The following is a 17605-nucleotide window of genomic DNA, read 5'->3' as shown; positions in this document are numbered from 1 at the left end:
TCCCTTACTACGAAAAAGTATCCGTAGCAAGTTATGCTGTAGGTGGTCGCGTATTTGCGAAATACTTGTGCAGGGATTCGCACGAAGACATCGCAGAAAACGACAGAACTGGCAAGGTGTCGCATGCGCCAGTCAGCATCATGGATGTACACTTGGCCCAACGAGGGCAAGTCGTCCGCTCGGTGAAGTCTGTCTCGCACCGTTGCGTTTGGCGGTTTTCCTTCCCCTCAGAATTCTTCCGTGTTCCATGGAATAGATAGGTAGGGCTGGGGTCGCGCCCGTCGAGGGGCGGGCGGCTTGACCATCCGGCACGCACACCGAGGCCGAAAAGAGAAGGGGTATCCGCGCCGGGGGCCAGGAGCCGTGGATCTGTTTTGGGGGGGGGGGGGGAGCTCTCTGCCCGTCTGGTGTACCTTTTGGGTAAGACCTCTTATGTACATTGGAGTTGTGTACACGAGTCAGCCAATCGGCCCCCGGAAAGAAGGAGGGAAAGATAGGGGGAGGAAGAGCAGAAGAAACCAGAGAACTCCCCTCTCCTGTCTCTGACGAATGACTTTGGACGAAAGTTAGCTGAGCATTACATATTGATTGTAGCCCAATCTGATTCTCCTGTACAATGTGGATACATTCGCTCGTGATGTTTATCAACACATGCTCATGAGACGTATAGCACGAAGCAATGCATTAATCATCTATCCTAAAAGGTTGAGCTGGGGGTGTTGTTCTCTAAAAGGAGAGACTACTGCTGCTACTACTGACTACCTACTACTTACTACCTGGGTGACTAGAAGGCTGGCACGTTATTCCCAATAAACAAACGAGGACGCAAGAATACCTCGTTGTATGAGTCAGAAGAGCAGAAGCGGCAAAAGGGGAGCAGCAATAGTAAGGAACGGGGGAAGCAACATCGTCAAGAAGCGGAAGCAGGAGAAAGCAAAAAGGGCAGACAAGTGGTTTATACACACAAAGATGGTTTAAACTCCGCACTTGCGCTTGACTCTCTCCCTCCTCAACCATATGATGCGTATATTGCTTCGTCTCCTTTGCCGCACAAGCCAAAACCTGACAGCAACGTCAACAAAATGTTACCCGCCTCTCTTGTTTCCGAGTACAACATCAAATACGCACAAAAAAGCAAGCACTGAGCCCTCCCTGTCTCCTCTCTGACTCTGCCCACCCCTTCGCTGTTTCCCCATGAATGAGTGGCGAGAACAAGTACATAATCCAAGAAATAACCCCGTGAGAAAAGAAACAACGACAATAGACAACAGGGTGCTCAATCAATTCATTCGGTTGGTATTTGGAGGATGATCCATCGCATTCGTCCGACCTAGGAGACGTTACCGTGCAAGGCTCGGAGCTCCGCGGCTCGGGTTTTGTTGCTCCAGCTGTAGAACCGATAGATTAGCATCATCTCATGCTGATAGAAACGCAAGAAAAAGAAAAAGAAACGCCATTGCCAACTCACATTTTGACTTTGCTATCGTCACCGGCAGAGGCCAGCATGCACGGGTCTGCCGGGTTCCAGGCCACGGCGTTGCAGCGCGGCTTGTGGCCCGGGAGGCGCTCGACGGCCGCGCCCGTGTTCTTGTGCCAGATGAGTATGTTGCCATCCTCACTGCCACTGACAACAAATCCCTCGTTGGCACCTCCAAACGAGCTGCGTATGAGGAACTGACCGCCCGTGTGGCCTAGGAACTTTTGCTTGTGCACCCTTGTCTCAATCTCGATGAGTTGTGCCTCGCCGTCATGCTTGTTGAGGAGCATGTGCTTTGAGTCCTCACTGATGCTGACGGATGTTGGCCGCGCCTTGAGCTCGTGGCTGTAGATAAACTCGCGTGTCTTAGCATTGTAGACGTGGAACGTGTTTTGGTCGTCCAGAGCTACGAGCCAGCGGCCATCGGGCGAGAGAGCCAGGTCCTGCACTCGATGCTCCCTATCCCACTCCTGAATCTCGTCGCCATGCACCAAAAACGTACACAGCCCATGTGAGCGCGAGAGCCCACCCAGTACGAAAGACCTGCTGTCGGCAGCCCATAGGCATCCGCTGACGGGTTGGTCGAAGCTAGGTAGTGCCTTTATTAATGCACCGGACTGGAATTCTGTTAGCCATCGTGAGTAAGGTGAGAGAAATGTGGCACCTACTCTAGCATCCCAAAGACGAGCAAAACGGTCTTGTGAGCAAGTCACGAGCATTGTGTCATCGGGACTCCATGAGATGTTGCCGACCCCGCTGTCGTGATCACGAAGAGAGCAGATAACTGAGAAACGAGTTGTCTCCCAAATAGTGACGACAGTGCTACTGCCGCAAGCAGCGAGTCTGGAGCCGTCGTGTGAGAACTGAACTTGCCAGGCCTCGCCCTCGAGGTTGGTGAGTTCGAGGGCGACTTCGGTGGGAAAGTTCCGGCGCTCGCAGGAGTGGTCAGAGTATAAGGATGGAGAGGAAGCGGCGGTGTGGTAAAGGCAGGTATCTATCTGGCTCTTCTTCACATGATCTAATAAAACGGCAAGACGGTTTTCGGGGAGCATGACGGAGGGTGATATACATTCTGTGTCGTGTTAGTACTGGCGATGTACCGAACGGGCTCGGCAAGGTATACGCACTGGATAGTTCTGATAACAATCTATGGCGTGACCGGCCCTGCGCACCGTCCCAGTTTGCTTTGGACATGAGGTCATCTGTTGAGCGACACATGAGCAGACTTGATAATAAGCGAAGCTTTTCTGTATCTTGAGAGAGCGGCGTCAGGTCGTTTCGTAGAGCCATTAGGGCACGGGAGGTGTCTCGCAGCTCCAGCAGCTCGAGATACTTTTGTTGACGAACCCAGAACCGCATGGTGCTTCGATCCGACCCAGCTGCGAGGACAAGGCCGTTCCCTAGCTCTCCCTGTTCGTCTAGCGTGGTAGCACCGTTGAGCAAGTCTTCCGTCTCGTCCCAAGCGCCCTGCAGAACAGATGATCGAAAGGCAGCTACGGTCGGGTTCTCCAGGTTGAAGCCGCTATCGTGGCTGACGCTCTCGGCGGCTGTTTGGTAGCCCATGTCGGTCAAAGCCTGAATGAGGATACGGGTGACCTCTTCTCTGTTGTGGCCGAGGTAGGTTTCGGGGTCAGGGCCGGCCCCCACCCGCTTCCCCTTTGCTGATGAGCCATTCATGGCTATCGAAGGTTTGGCATCACCATTCGCCGTGTTTCCGTTTGCCGCCCGCGATGATGTCCCATTGGCAGTAGGCTGGGGCACAGCTCCATTGGAGGCCGTGCCGTTGTTGTCAGCAGCAACCATGTCTGCTGGGGTGCGCCTTCTTCGTTTGGGCTGTGGTTCTTGGAAGTCTGCACCCGAGGACGCAGCAGCCGAGGCGAGTGGCGCGCCGTGGGCGTCGGGGCTGGGGCTGGCGGAGCGTTGGCGTCGTCCGAGTATCTGGAAGGGCAGTATCGGTGGAGGCGGCGGTGGCGGCGGCAGACGGGAACGGGCCAAGTAAGACTCTATATTTGTATTGGCGCCGGGGCCGTCTGATGCAACAGGTCGCGGATGGGAGCGCGGGCCAGCGGCCGGAGAAGTAGCTGATGCAGAAGCGGGTGTTTGTTGCGTAGCTGTTGCCGACGTGAGTGTCGGTGTCGGTGTCGTGGTCGTGACGTTCGTCGAGGCGTCGTCGTCGGCGTCGGCGGGGCGGTTACTCGAATCGGATGAGAGTCGATCCAGATCGACCTCGCCGCGGCGGGTGGCCGCAGGTTGAAGAGGCGGAATTTCTTCAGGAGCCGGCCGACGGGGGGCCTATGGCTCGAGGACGTCTTGTGGGAGCAAAGGATTGGGGGAGGGTGGGTGTCGACGGGCGCGCGGTTGCGATGACCTAATCGTACCCAAGGGTGGAAAGCGAGCGGATAGGCACATGCGAGATGGTGGGTGGTCGTTTGACGGCGTGAGGCCTGCGATGTGCGGCGTACAGTAGAAGCGGCAAGGCAAGGCAAGCCGAACTGGTGGACTCGAGGTTGAACGAGAGACAGCTGACAGTAGCTCAGACCGGCGTGCTACAAAAGCCCACGCACGGGTGGTGAATGGCTTGTGGCGAAGGAGAAAGCACGGCGCCTTGGATTTGGGTCAGTATGATGTTGGGGGTTCAAAAGCTTGTAGTATCAAGAGTCGAGGTCGACACCAAGGCTGCTGCTTATTAGGTCGTTACTATGGGTAAGGTAGAAAATGTAATCAGGCCTTCCATAACCACATCACCTCACCACACTCACGAGCCACTTGGTACAGAATGCCGAAACCTTGCCAGAGCAGGTGTGGAGGCTGCACTTGTCAACTTTGGGTAGCTTTTAGCACTGTGGCGGTGCATTTCAGGGAGCTTACTGCTACAGCTGTGCTGGGAAGTGCCCTGTTGGCGAAAATTATAGCGCTCTCTGACAGGGCCTAACGCCTAACCCAGTTGGGCATGGAGGGTGCTACGCAGCAAACTGACACTAGCAACACGGTCAAAAGAAGTGATGTTTCTGAACGCAAAGCACACGGGCTATATACTGACCGACACCTCTAACCATCCGAAAAAGCGTGTATATTTTTACCAAAAAAGGCATCTTCCCAGCAGTAACCGCGGTATATCCAAAGCTTGAGGCATTCGCTAAATACCTTGTACAATGCAGCTCTCTTGTATAGAAGCCTTCAGCGGCTCAGGGCACCCAATTGGTGGCAACACTGGCCATCAGGTGACTCAGTGTCTCTCACCGTCTGCGCCCAGAGAGGTTCCTCTTCTCCCTTGCTTACTTTGCTTGGTGGTGAATAACGTGCTTGAACATCAGATGACGATAGAGAACAGGCAAACCGGGTTGGGTAATATCCTCACAAGCCACCGCTTCCCGACTCCTTTACCTGAACCTGTCAGCCACAGTGCATTCTGGCATCCAACCGCGCCTGCCTTATCTCGCAATGACGTACCTCCGAATGCACAGCACATAAACATGCCCTGTCTACATCCTACTCTAACAATGATAAAAACCCGCATCGATATCAGATGAATCCTTCGACTGCTTTGCTACTTAGACCACTTCCAGAGATAATATTTCAGGAGCATCTCAAGATCTAAATGCACCCGATAATGGACTGCCTGGCTGCTAATTCTCCTGCCTACCTACATAGTACACGCCGTTGACTACCCTCTCCAAGCAACCGCGGACCACAGCTTCATTAGCACCCTCCGCATCCGCACAAAGGGCATAATCCGGTCTTCTGAGGGATGACATTATTCGGTCTGGCGCAGTCCAGGTCCGAGCCGAAAACCTTGTCCCTGCAATCCTCGTCCTTGTGGCATGCCACGTAACTTCCTTGACAGTCTAAGATTGTGTGTCTTGGAAGGGAACGGAGGCTCGGGCAGCTATGTCTTGGTTTTGACGATTTCAGTCTCACTTTCAGCGACATTGATGCTGTCCCCGTGAGAATCATGTCGGAATTACCTCGACTATGGAAATGCTTTACATGCTCAATTTCACATCTAATTTTCCAATCTACTAGACGGCCTAGGCTGTGCACGATAGAAACATACATGCCAGCTAGCTATTCCGAGAGCAGCTGTTGATCACTCAGTGCTTTCCTTGCTTAATAAATACTCACTGTTGGAGAACCACGGTTGCCTAAATAAAAAAGAAACGGCAGTATTATTTGGATGCCTACTGGGTGGCTGGGATGTAGCAACATGCTGAACTATGCCTGGAGCTAATAAGAGTGAAGTGCCGCAGCATCAGATGACGTTGCCCACGACGGGTAGTAGAGTAGTGTCAAAAGAAACTGGGAGCTCCAAACGAGTACACATCATTGTTTCGACTTTGACGTTTATAAATGATCAAGTTCCTCTTCTCCTGTTAGATAGAATTTGTTCATGACCAGTTGACTTTGCCACGCGACACTAGCAGGTACCCGGAACCCAAGTTTGTGGAAGTGGCCGGCCTAATAATGCCGAGGCGGCATAGGCAGCCGATGTACCTGTTACCTCCCCTTCCTGCCCAATGCCATGCGCTATCTTTCATTGTTGCCTGAGTTCAGCCACAGTGGCTGAGTCACTCGCAACGCTCAGTGCTGGACTACTGCTAGAAACACCTGCCGCCGCCGCAGTTTTAGGTCCCGTTTTAGCCCTCGGCAGCAGTCGTCAGCCACACAACAACCGCTAAGGCCTGGTTGGGCACGTTTTGGTGGGACGGGGCAACTTGCTGTCGTGTTGCGCAGCGTCACCCATTTCTTGCCGCTGGCCCTCCCTTTCACCATCTTCTTCTGCTGCCAGCTCGTCTCCTGCTCACCACCTCGTTCACCGGCTCCAAATACCACCGTATTCGCCGCATCCGCGCCCTCGCCTCCTCCGTCGAGCCGTTATCTGCAACGTCTGCCGGCCTACAATCCCGAACGGCGGCAGCCTACACCCCACCTCCCCCTTCTAAACAAAACGACACCGCTCCGGGTCCCATCGCCAGCTGCAACAACTCGCGCCCACGAATCCGCTTCCCAGACGACAGCTGGTCCGCCGATACGCACGCTCCTCCAAAACTTCGCCCATCATGAGCGGCAACCTCTCTACGCCGGGCGGTATTTCCGACCCCGCCCTCATTACGTGCGTCTTCGCTTTGCGCTGCCTTCCTTCCTCCCTGCACCCCCTGGTCGACATATCGCTAACATGAGGACGCCCGTTTCAGTCTCGTCAACAAGCTACAGGACGTCTTTGCCACTGTCGGCGTCAACAACCCCATTGATCTTCCTCAGATTGCCGTCGTCGGTAGTCAGTCCAGCGGAAAGTCTTCCGTATTGGAAAACATTGTCGGTCGTGACTTGTAAGTCTGGCTCTTCGGTCCTTGCTACGTCGTCAATTTGCAGTGTTACTGACAAGTAGCTACAGCCTCCCTCGTGGTTCCGGCATTGTTACCCGTCGACCTCTCGTTCTCCAGCTTATCAACCGACCCGCTCAGTCCAACGGCGTCAAGGAAGGTGACTTCGACGGCGGCAACGACAAGGCTGCCAACCCCGATGAATGGGGCGAGTTCCTTCACGTTCCCGGCCAAAAGTTCTACGACTTCTCCAAGATCCGCGATGAGATTGCCAGTGAAACCGAGGCCAAGGTCGGCAAGAATGCCGGCATCTCTGCCGCTCCCATCAACCTCCGTATCTACTCGCCCAACGTCCTGACCCTGACCCTCGTCGATTTGCCCGGTCTCACCAAGGTCCCCGTCGGTGACCAGCCCAGGGATATCGAGAGACAGATTCGCGAAATGGTCCTCAAGTACATTGGCAAATCCAACGCCATCATTCTCGCTGTAACCTCTGCCAACATCGACTTGGCCAACTCGGACGGTCTCAAGCTCGCCCGCGAAGTCGACCCCGAAGGTCAGCGTACCATCGGTGTCCTCACAAAGGTCGATCTCATGGACGAGGGTACCGATGTCATTGACATCCTTTCCAACCGAGTCATTCCCTTGCGTCTTGGCTACGTCCCCGTTGTCAACCGTGGCCAGCGCGATATCGACAACAAAAAGGCCATCAACGCCGCTCTCGAGGCCGAAAAGAACTTTTTCGAAAACCACAAGGCGTACCGCAACAAGAGCTCCTACTGCGGTACTCCCTACCTCGCCCGCAAACTCAACCTCATTCTCATGATGCACATCAAACAGACTCTGCCTGACATCAAGGCTAGAATTGCCAGCTCTCTACAAAAATACACGGCCGAGCTCGACAGCCTGGGCCCTTCCATGCTGGGCAACAGCGCCAATATTATCCTCAACATTATTACCGAATTCACCAACGAGTGGCGCACCGTTCTCGATGGTAACAATAACGAGCTATCTAGCACCGAGCTGTCGGGTGGTGCCCGTATCAGCTTTGTCTTCCACGAGCTCTACTCCAACGGCGTCAAGGCCATTGATCCCTTTGACGTTGTCAAGGATGTCGATATCCGCACTATTCTTTACAACTCGTCTGGCTCTTCTCCGGCCCTGTTTGTCGGCACGACTGCTTTCGAGCTCATTGTGAAGCAGCAGATCAAGCGCCTGGAGGATCCCAGCTTGAAGTGCATCTCCCTCGTCTACGATGAGCTGGTTCGTATTCTCTCGCAGCTGCTAGGAAAGACGCTGTATCGCCGCTATCCTTCTCTCAAGGAAAAGATGCACAGTGTCGTCATTGCCTTTTTCAAGAAGGCCATGGAGCCCACCAACAAGCTCGTTCGTGACCTTGTCAACATGGAGGCGTGCTACATCAACACTGGCCACCCCGACTTCCTGAACGGCCACCGTGTAAGTCACACTGGCACTCTCGACAATTGTCACACTATACTAACCTGCCTAGGCTATGGCTGTCGTCAACGAGCGTCATAACCCTAGCAAGCCGGTTCAGGTTGACCCCAAGACCGGCAAGCCTCTACCTGCTGCCGCCACTCCCGCCCGCACAACCAGCCCGCCTATCCCCGATACCGACACCAACGGTGGCTTCTTCGGCAGCTTCTTTGCGGCCAAGAACAAAAAGAAGGCTGCTGCTATGGAGGCCCCTCCTCCCACCCTCAAGGCCTCTGGCACATTGTCTGAGCGCGAAAACATTGAAGTCGAGGTCATCAGTATGTACATGCCATGATTATCTGCTAAACACTGGCTAACTCTTATAGAACTGCTCATCTCTTCATACTATAACATTGTCAAGCGCACCATGATTGACATGGTGCCCAAGGCCATTATGCTTACCCTTGTGCAGTAAGCATTTTGAATCAAGTTCCTAGACTCCACTTACTGACATTTCCAGATTTACCAAGGATGAGATGCAAAAGGAGCTCCTCGAGAACATGTACCGCACCGATGCCCTGGAGGAGCTGCTGAAGGAGAGCGACTTTACCATTCGCCGACGAAAGGAGTGCCAGCAAATGGTGGAGTCGCTGTCGCGCGCCAGCGAGATTGTCAGCCAGGTGCAGTAAAGGAATGAGCGCCGGACAAGATGCCAAACTCGTTGCACGCGTCTTCATCCGCCAAGCGGCGGCGCAAGGTGATGCCGCGGCGCAGCGGTCTGCCCGCTGCTGAGACGGATAAAGGTAATACAAAAGAAAGTAATACTTGAATTTCCCTTTTCGATACCATGACTTGTTGGGCCGGGGGGTTAGAGTAGATATGAAATGACTTGTTTTTTCCTTTTATTATTCAGTTTTGTGCTTTTGCGATTATGCTCGCATAGATCAAGGCTTATTTACATGGCAGATGAGCTTTTCGCAGATAACATGTCTATACTTGTCGAGCGTCTTTTCGTGTTACCGTTGCACTTGATGCACCTATAGCAGCAGTTGTGCATTTCATTATGTACATGTTGATCAAGGCTTGCCTCGCCTAGATAGAGCCACACCAAGTTGATTCCTCTCTAAATCTTGGCCTTGTCACTGATCAGCGTGAGACCTCGTCCGCTGGCATCCTCATAGTGCGTGCCGCGCTTCCATCCGAGCCACGTGCCGAGCATCTCATCACCGCCCTCGCCGACGTCCAGCAGCGTCGGGTCGTAGCCCTCGCCCTCCACACCGCCTCCCTGGCCGCGATCCGCCACGTCCACCAGCTTGGCGCCGGCGCCGGCGCCCTCGCCACCCTCACCCCGGTGCACGGCGTACCACGGCGTCTCCCTCAGCGTGACCGCCGGGCGCTGGTCCCCCTCCCTCCGCGGGTCGCTCCGCAGCTCGTCGTAGTCCAGCACCGGCGCCACGCACGCGTCCGTCCCGTCAAACACCGCCTCCCACGCCTCCCGCGTCCTCGCACGGAACCGCTCCGCGAACAGCGCCCGCAGCTCCGGCCAGCGCGCCTCGTCGCCGCGCTCCTCCTCCCAGCCCTGGCCCTCGAGGCCGAGCCCGCGCAGCAGCTCGGCGAAGAACTTGGGCTCCAGCGCGCCGACGGTCACGAACCGCGCGTCGGCGGTCTCGTAGCACCGGTACCACGGGCACCCGACGGCGTCGAGCGCGTTGCGGCCGCGCGGCTTGTCGCCGAGCGGGGTGGCGCGGGCCATCCGCGGGAAGCTGGCCAGGTAGGAGCTGCCGTCGACCATGTTGGCCTCGACCACCTGTCCGGAGGAGGAGCGCTCGCGGGCGAGCAGGGCGAGGAGGATGCCCTGGACGAGGGTGGCGCCGCCGCCGGCGAAGTCGCCGAGGATGTTGACGGGGGGCTGCGGGGGGCGGTCGGGCGGGCCGAGGAGGGAGAGCGCGCCGGAGACGCCGAGGTAGTTGATGTCGTGGCCGGCCATGGCGGCGTAGCGGCCGTCGCGGCGGTAGCCGGTGACGCGCGCGTAGACGAGGCGCGGGTGCAGACGGAGGAGCTCCTGGGGCCCGAGGCCGAGGCGCTCGAGGACGCCCGGGCGGAAGGGGTCGATGAGCACGTCGATGGGGGCGGAGGCGATGAGCTGCTTGAGGAGGGCGATGCCGCGCGGGTCTTTGAGGTCCACGGCGACGGAGGCCTTGCGGCGGGCGAGCATGTCCTGCGGGGGGTCGTCGTGGCGGTTGACGCGCAGGACGGAGGCGCCGGCGTCGGCGAGGGTCATGCCGGCAAAGGGGCCTGCGGGAGGGTGGTTAGATGAGGTGAAGGGTTGGGGAGGGGGGGGTAAGGCATACCGGGAGCGAGGCCGGCAAACTCGAGCACCTTGATGCCGGTGAGGGGAGGTGCGCCGACCATGGTGTGTGTGTGTTGTGTGCGTGTGTGTTGTGTGTGTGTATTGAATGAGATGAGGATTCAAGGAGTATAATTTACAAGATGCAATTCTATTCAGTTGAATTGAAACCAGTGAGGTTGAGATGATGACTTGAAACGGCGTCTATATACGTACATGCAGCCGTGTAGCCGAGGGACGTCGGTTATGTGGGGTAACTTGTCGGCGGTCGGAATTGGTCACTCACAAGGGACGAAAGTATGCATTACTCTTGCTAAATACTGGCGGGCTGGTGCGAATATTAGTTTCTCATATAATCATGGAATTATAGCGTTATTAATCATTTACTATCGTTAAGCCTCCTGTTCAATCCTGGCCTTCCAATCAGTTGCAGTGGCTGGATATTTCCGGATCAGGCAATTCCGGGCCATCGTCGACTTACACGACAGCGATGCCCAGCACGGCCAGCCACAACCACCATGAACCCGCAGAGATGGCTGGAAACCCGGCGGCCCGTGACTCCTGGCCCGTCTGGGTGCCGTTGGCCGTCGCCTCCCCCGCGTAGCTCACCTCGACCGCCTCGTCCACGTCGAGGAACAAGCCCGCCGGCACCGCGTCGTCCTCTCCCTCCTCGCCGTCCGCGCCGGGCACCTCAAACTCGACGACGTGCCCGTCCGACGCATCCCCGCCGCCGCTCACGTAGTAGTCCTCGCCGTCGCTGTCCGTCACCCGCACGCCGCGCACCGCGCCGCGAAAGCGCACGTCCACGCGGTAGTGCTGCCCCGCGCGCAGGTCCGGCAGCGGCACGTACATGTACCTCATGCTATCGTCCCACGCGTACAGCACGCTGCTCGAGGCGTTAAACGTGGTCGCGCTTGCCGCTGCCGCCGCTGCTGTTGCCGCTGCTGCTGCGTGGATGACCTCGCGCTTGTCGTTGCGCACGTTGCAGCCGCCCTTCATCCGCACCACGAACGGCTGGCCCTTTGCCGGCGCGCAGTCGCTCACGAACCGGCGGAACAGTCTTCCCTGGGCGCCCGAGTTTTGCGCGTTGGGGATGCACACCCTGAACGCGCCCTTGCCGCCCTCCCCGGCCATGGCTTCCATCCTCCATCGTTAGCCCCATCTCGTCATCGGAAGTTTGTGCGCGCCGGCTTACCTGGAGGGTACTCGTCGCACTGGAGGCTCGCCGGGTCGCCAAAGACGGCCTTTTGCTGCGCGCAGTAGCCGGTGCAGCGCGCTTGGCTGCGGCGCTGCCTCTTCCCGTCGGCGCCGCGATACGTGAGCACGTCAAAGTTGCGGCCGTCCCCGCCGCCGGAGCGGCCGCCGCCGGCGGTGCCCAGGATCCCGGAGCACATGCTGAGGAACAGCTGGTCGGTCTGCCCGGGGACGTTGGGCACCTCGACAACGGGCAGGCGCCGCCCGTTGACGCACTCGTAGACGCAGTTGGGGCGCAGGTTCTGCCGGCGCTGCAGGGCCGGCTCGTGCTCGTCGCCGCGCCGGGCGCGCCCGTTGGAGGAGCACGACGACGCCGTCTCGGTGGTCTTGGTCGTCGAGGTTACGCGGGAGCTGACCACCGTGGTCCGGGTGGATGTTTCCGTGGACTCGATGACGCGGGTGCGCGTGGTGGTCACCTCCGTTGTTGTGGTGCTTCGCGTCAGCACGAGACGGCGGCAGTAACCAGCCTGCGGCGAGCACTGCGATCCCGCCGGACAACCTGTTGTTCCTGTCAGTGTGCCTGCATCGCGCGCGTGTCATCGACTCATGGGGGAGGGGGAGGGGGAGGGCTGCTTACAGGTTCCCAGGCACTTGAGCTCGCCCGGCCGGCAGCACGACACGCTCCCGCCGTTGGTGTTGCACTCGGTGCCGGCCGGGCAGATGCTCTGGCCGCAGCAGACGGAGCCCTGCTCGGCACAGAACTTGCCGCCGCACGTCACGGCCGTGTCCGGGCAGCAGTTGCTGACGTCGGGGGGGGGGGGGGGGGGGGGGGACGTACACACTTGTAGCCGGCTGGGCAGCAGGAGCGCGGCGAGCACATGACGGGGTACGGACACTGCTGCTGCTGTCGCGCGGCGAGCGAGTGGCCGAGTCCTGGTGGCTCGGGGAGGGAGATGCCGGCGAGTTGATGCGTGCGGTCGCGCTTCACGAGGAACACATCCCCAGGCGGCTCTGCCGAGGAGCCGCGGAATATCTGTGACTCGTCGATTTCATGGTTCACGGGGTCGTCGACCGCTGTGGAAGCAGCAAGCGAGAATGACGCTGCAAGTATACCAGTGAGGCGCATAGTACGTAGGCTGTCGCGATGGAACTTGAGGTTGTCAATGAGAAAGTCACCATAGCTAATGGTGCCATCAGAATAAAGCTCTACGGACAGGGAATAAGCAGGATTTTTAGGCAAAAGAACAATAAAGCCAATCATCAATCCCGGGGTTTGTGTCGACTCAGCCTTTCGTCGACGCTAATCTTCAGCTTCATCCAGCTGTCGGCAGTTGAAAGCACTAACAGCCCAGGTTCAGCCTTGCAGGTTTTCAGCCGCACGAGGACGCCGAGCAGTGCGAGTTTAAGGGTGTCATGCGAGCATAGTCTCGTCGTCTAGTTTGCAGTCTATTTTGTCTTCTTCCCCAGTTCATAATTGGCTTGGGTTTGGGGGGAGTCACTGGCATACGACAATGTAATAATCTATACTTTTTTTTAAAAAAATATTCTTCAAGTTTCTAAAAAATATCTCACAGTAAAGAGATGAATCCAAAATCCGACGCCCTTTCTATAGTTTCAATCTCAAATGCTGTGTTGGCGTCGTGGGAATCGTGACACAAAACTTGTAACCATGCCCTTTGCAGCAGCCCGTCTTGCAACGCACAAAAACTCCAAAATAAATGCAGAAAAACAAAAACCATCATGGCCTTCCCAAGCAAAAAAGAAAACCTCCCCTCTACTGCGTCCACCAGTCGCCCTGGTCGTGCATCGCCTGGGCGACCTTGACGAAGCCCGCAATGTTGCTCCCGGCCACCAGGCTCGGCAGCTCGCCCTCCTTGGCCGGCACGTACTCCTCCGCCGTGCGCAGCGCGTTGTCAAACGCCGCCTTCATGATGCCCTTCAATTTTCCGTCCACCTCCTCCTCCGACCACGTCAGCCGCTGGCTGTTCTGCGCCATCTCCAGCCCGGACACGGCCACGCCGCCGCAGTTGGCCGCCTTGCCCGGCGCGTACCAGATGGCCGCCGATCCGCGCTCCGCCCGCTCCGCCTCGAACACGTCGATGGCCTCCTGCGTGCATCCCATGTTGGAGCCCTCCGCGACGGCCACCACGCCGGCGGCCACCAGCGCCGAGGCCTCCTCCTTGCTGACCTCGTTCTGCGTCGCGCACGGCAGCGCCACGTCCACCTTGCCCACGTGCACCCACGGCCGGGCACCTTCCAGGTACTTGAACCCGGGCGCCGAGAAGGACGTGAGGGCTTGGCGCTTCACCTTGAGCGCCGCAATCTCCTCCACGTGCGCGGCGGTGAGGCCGCCTTCCTCGGCGATGATTGCGCCCTTGGAGTCGGACAGGGAGACGACGGTGGCGCCGAGCTCCATGCACTTGAGCGCCGCGTACTGCGCGACGTTGCCGGAGCCGGAGATGGCCACGCGCTTGCCGGCGAAGCTGCCGCGACCGGCGTGCTGCAGCATGTAGTCGACGTAGTAGACGAGGCCGTAGCCGGTGGCCTCGGGCCGGATCAGGCTGCCGCCCCAGTCGAGCCCCTTGCCGGTGAGCACGCCCTCCCACTTGTTGCGCGCCTGGCGGTACGCGCCGAACATGAAGCCCACCTCGCGCCCGGACACGCCAATGTCGCCCGCGGGCACGTCCGTGTCGGCGCCGATGTGCTTGGAGAGCTCGCGCATGAAGGCCTGGCAGAAGCGGCGGATCTCGCCGTCGCTCTTGCCCTTGGGGTCGAAGTCGGCGCCGCCCTTGCCGCCGCCCATGTTGACTGTTTATTGTCAGTATAATTGTGTCGTGGAGTACGTGGTGGGTTGGGGGTGGGGGGGGGCAACTCACGGCCGGTCAGGGCATTCTTAAAGATTTGCTCAAAGCCGAGAAACTTGAGGATGGACAGGTTGACGGTCGGGTGGAAGCGAAGACCGCCCTTGTACGGGCCGAGGGCCGAGTTGAACTGGACGCGGTAGCCGCGGTTGACGCGGACCTGGCCCTTGTCGTCCTCCCAGACGACGCGGAACTGGATGACGCGCTCGGGGATGGAGACAACCTCGAGGGCGGTCTTGTACTCGGGGTGCTTCTGGAAGAGGGAGCTGTTTTCGAGGGTGCTGGCCAACTCTGTTTTGCTTGTTAGCCAACCCGCGCAACACAACGTATGAGACCTGGTTGAGAGCGGGCATCCATACCGTTGTAGGCCTGCTGAAACTCGGGCTCGGAGGGAATGTTGGACATGGCGGGCAGGGAGCTGCTGTGAGCGGGCTTCTTGACGCCGTTGCTTTCGGGTGCCTGGTTCTGGGCGATCTGGGCGGGCGTGGCGTCGTGGGTGCGGACAGGATCTGCGTGCTTGAAGTCGGTGGTGGGAGGGAGGGTGACGGGAAGAGGTGCCTCGAACATTTCGGGTTGGTGATTTATTATGAGAGAAGGAGGGAAGCAAAAGATAGATAAAGAGATAAGATATGAAAGGGACCGAGGATGAGGGCAAAGCTTATATAGGTGTGCTGGGGATGGGGAGGCGGGGTGTGTGAGTTCAGCTATCGGCTTTGGTCGTCTGTGCTATGTAGGAAAGACGCTTATTGATATGATAAGGATATGGCCAACGCCCCAGCTCTTTATGGTGATGATTCTACACTACGGGTGGGATATTGGTTGTTCGATAGATGTCGGCCCGCGATGGGATAGGATGGACGGGCGACGTCGGACATGGCCTTGACCAGTCTGCCCACCTTGAGGGGGGGGGGACAACGCGCTGGCATCCCGTCGTCATCCGAAGAGAACTCGTCTCCCAGTGCACGGGAAACATGGGACGTTACCTAGAGTTGTCGAGAATCTATCCAATCTGAGGCAACTGATAAGGAAAGTGGTGGTTGTGGAGAGACCAGGGAGTCCAGTTTCGGCGTCGTCCCCTATTTTAGTTCGGTCTCAGGCGACATGCGACCTATTATTTATTATTATTATAGGGGAAAAAAATAGTTTAAAATAAAAGAGGCGTTCCCCAGAAAAAACCTCCGATGGTCGCAAGGCACGCTGAACCTTGGCCCTCCCTCGACGCTTGCGAATGAATCTACGAATGCGCCATGGGGGCTCCACAACGCATCTCGGAAACTGCGTCATTAAAACACAGCGAGAGACATGCATTTGTACATGCCCAGTAAAAAAAAAAAAAAAAAAAAGGAGCAACGAGAACCAGGAGTTGTGTACGGATTACCAAATCGTTGCGCAGCACATGGACCCCCATTCCAAATCCCGTCCGGGCCACTGGCTGGGCGCTGCCACAAAGACCCCTCCCATTACCATGTGTAGAGCAAGGGTTCGGTATACTCGACAATTAAAATAGTCAGAGAGAGTAGACGAAGAGAGAGTTCTTAGGAGGGGGGCAGTATAGCTAGGTATGCGCGTCATGTCCGTCAATGTCCGCCCGCCGACTCGGACGCCGCCGCCCGAGCCGATCCTGAAAGAAAAGCAGCTGCAGCGCCGGGTCGTCGCAAACAACTTGGGGACAGCCGCACATCACCGCTCGCGACTTTTCTCCTTCACAAGCCAAAAAGAAAAAAAAAAGGGGGTCTCTGAAAGATAAGGGATCCCCGGTCCCAGCCAAACAGAGTTTAGCTGGGGCTAGCGGGGGGGGGGGGGGGCTAATGTGAATGTGAATGACATGTTTGTCTTTCCCCGCCACGCTGGTGGTCCAAACAGCCAGCTTTCAACATAAACCTTGTGCTGTAACTAGCGGAGGGTTCCGCAAGGGGGCCATGGCAACACGCGAGATGCCATCTTCAACTGGCAACGACCAGCCGGGACGACCGTCCCAGCCAATGGTGATGCGTCCTCCTCGGTACTCACGCGTCCTTCTTCCAAGCCCCCAGTAGTGCATTTATTGCACTTTACACAGACACATTACTCGATGACAATTGGCGTACAAGGACCATCCCGGTGGCTGCAACGCCCCGGGATGTGTGACATAGCCGCTGCCACTCTCACACATACATATCCGTATACATAGCCGTTTCCTTATCTCTCCCTCCCACACCATCCATCACCACCACCCGTCACCTTGTCACTGATAAGCTTCCGCTCCCCCCTAACGACCATCATCACCTATTACGGCCTCGTCCTTGGAATGTTAAAAAGCCCTCAAGCGCCGCTACCGGCCTTCCCTTTCTCTCGTCGGGCTCGGCCGAGACGTCTGCCTGCCTGCTTGCTTGCCTGCCTGCCATTCTCACACCTTACCCCTCCGGACTCCGAGTTCCCTCTCGAGACTTCGAAGCTGTGTTCAATCCGCATCCTATTTTCCCCGATGGCGACAAGGTTGGCGTGGGCCGGTTCGCCTCGCCCCGCCGATATCGCATTCACTTATAATGCAAGCTGCCGGCTGAATAGTCGGCGGAATTAGAAAAGGTAAGAAGAGAAAGACGAGCATTAAAAATCACTCGTAGCCACGATGAATCAAAATGACGGCAAATGCGAAGATGCTCTTGTCTCTTGTTCCAGCTCAGTTGGGACATTCTCTTGCCGTGCCCGCCCCCTGCATACCGAGATCGCTCACTGCGGAGATCCTACGTCATTGCCCATCTTCACAACCAGCAGTCCTCATGTTGAAATAATCGGCACAGCAGACGGCAAGCGCAAAATAAAAACGATGAGGATCAACGAGCTCTCAATTGATGCGCTGGCGTCTCGTCCTATTCGTTTCAGCTCCCGTCCTGGAAATCCCGAAATATTGAGCCTCCAACACGAGACTCTACCACACACAGCGAGCCCCCTCCGAGTCCACTAGCGAGCGAATCCTACAATAGCAATT

General features: G+C 57.3%; 4 protein-coding genes across 4 annotated transcripts; 1 reads left to right on the top strand and 3 right to left on the bottom strand.

Moving 5' to 3' along the window:
• Positions 1-1330: 1330 nt before the first annotated feature.
• On the bottom strand, positions 1331-4331 carry ISF_03920 (WD domain protein; the record flags this gene model as incomplete). The annotated part of the gene is made up of 6 exons (XM_018847526.1): positions 1331-1388; positions 1469-2094; positions 2146-2549; positions 2605-3769; positions 4042-4081; positions 4237-4331. The coding sequence occupies 6 exons, from the start codon at positions 4329-4331 to the stop codon at positions 1331-1333; spliced, it is 2388 nt and encodes a 795-aa protein (XP_018705106.1).
• Positions 4332-6534: 2203 nt separating this feature from the next.
• Positions 6535-8924, top strand: ISF_03919 (vacuolar sorting protein 1; the record flags this gene model as incomplete). The annotated part of the gene is made up of 6 exons (XM_018847525.1): positions 6535-6587; positions 6670-6804; positions 6870-8256; positions 8309-8573; positions 8622-8706; positions 8756-8924. 6 exons carry the CDS (start codon positions 6535-6537, stop codon positions 8922-8924), a joined length of 2094 nt encoding a protein of 697 aa, XP_018705105.1.
• Positions 8925-9358: 434 nt separating this feature from the next.
• On the bottom strand, positions 9359-10647 carry ISF_03918 (alpha-methylacyl-CoA racemase; the record flags this gene model as incomplete). Its single annotated transcript, XM_018847524.1, has 2 exons — positions 9359-10530; positions 10587-10647. 2 exons carry the CDS (start codon positions 10645-10647, stop codon positions 9359-9361), a joined length of 1233 nt encoding a protein of 410 aa, XP_018705104.1.
• A 412-nt stretch (positions 10648-11059) lies between these two features.
• On the bottom strand, positions 11060-15204 carry ISF_03917 (NADP-specific glutamate dehydrogenase; the record flags this gene model as incomplete). The annotated part of the gene is made up of 7 exons (XM_018847523.1): positions 11060-11718; positions 11778-12335; positions 12414-12537; positions 12615-12957; positions 13555-14584; positions 14653-14928; positions 14997-15204. 7 exons carry the CDS (start codon positions 15202-15204, stop codon positions 11060-11062), a joined length of 3198 nt encoding a protein of 1065 aa, XP_018705103.1.
• Positions 15205-17605: the final 2401 nt, after the last annotated feature.

Source organism: Cordyceps fumosorosea, assembly GCF_001636725.1.
Source record: "Cordyceps fumosorosea ARSEF 2679 chromosome Unknown scaffold_8, whole genome shotgun sequence".
NCBI lineage: Eukaryota > Fungi > Ascomycota > Sordariomycetes > Hypocreales > Cordycipitaceae > Cordyceps > Cordyceps fumosorosea.
This window is presented reverse-complemented; position numbering and strand designations above follow the sequence as displayed.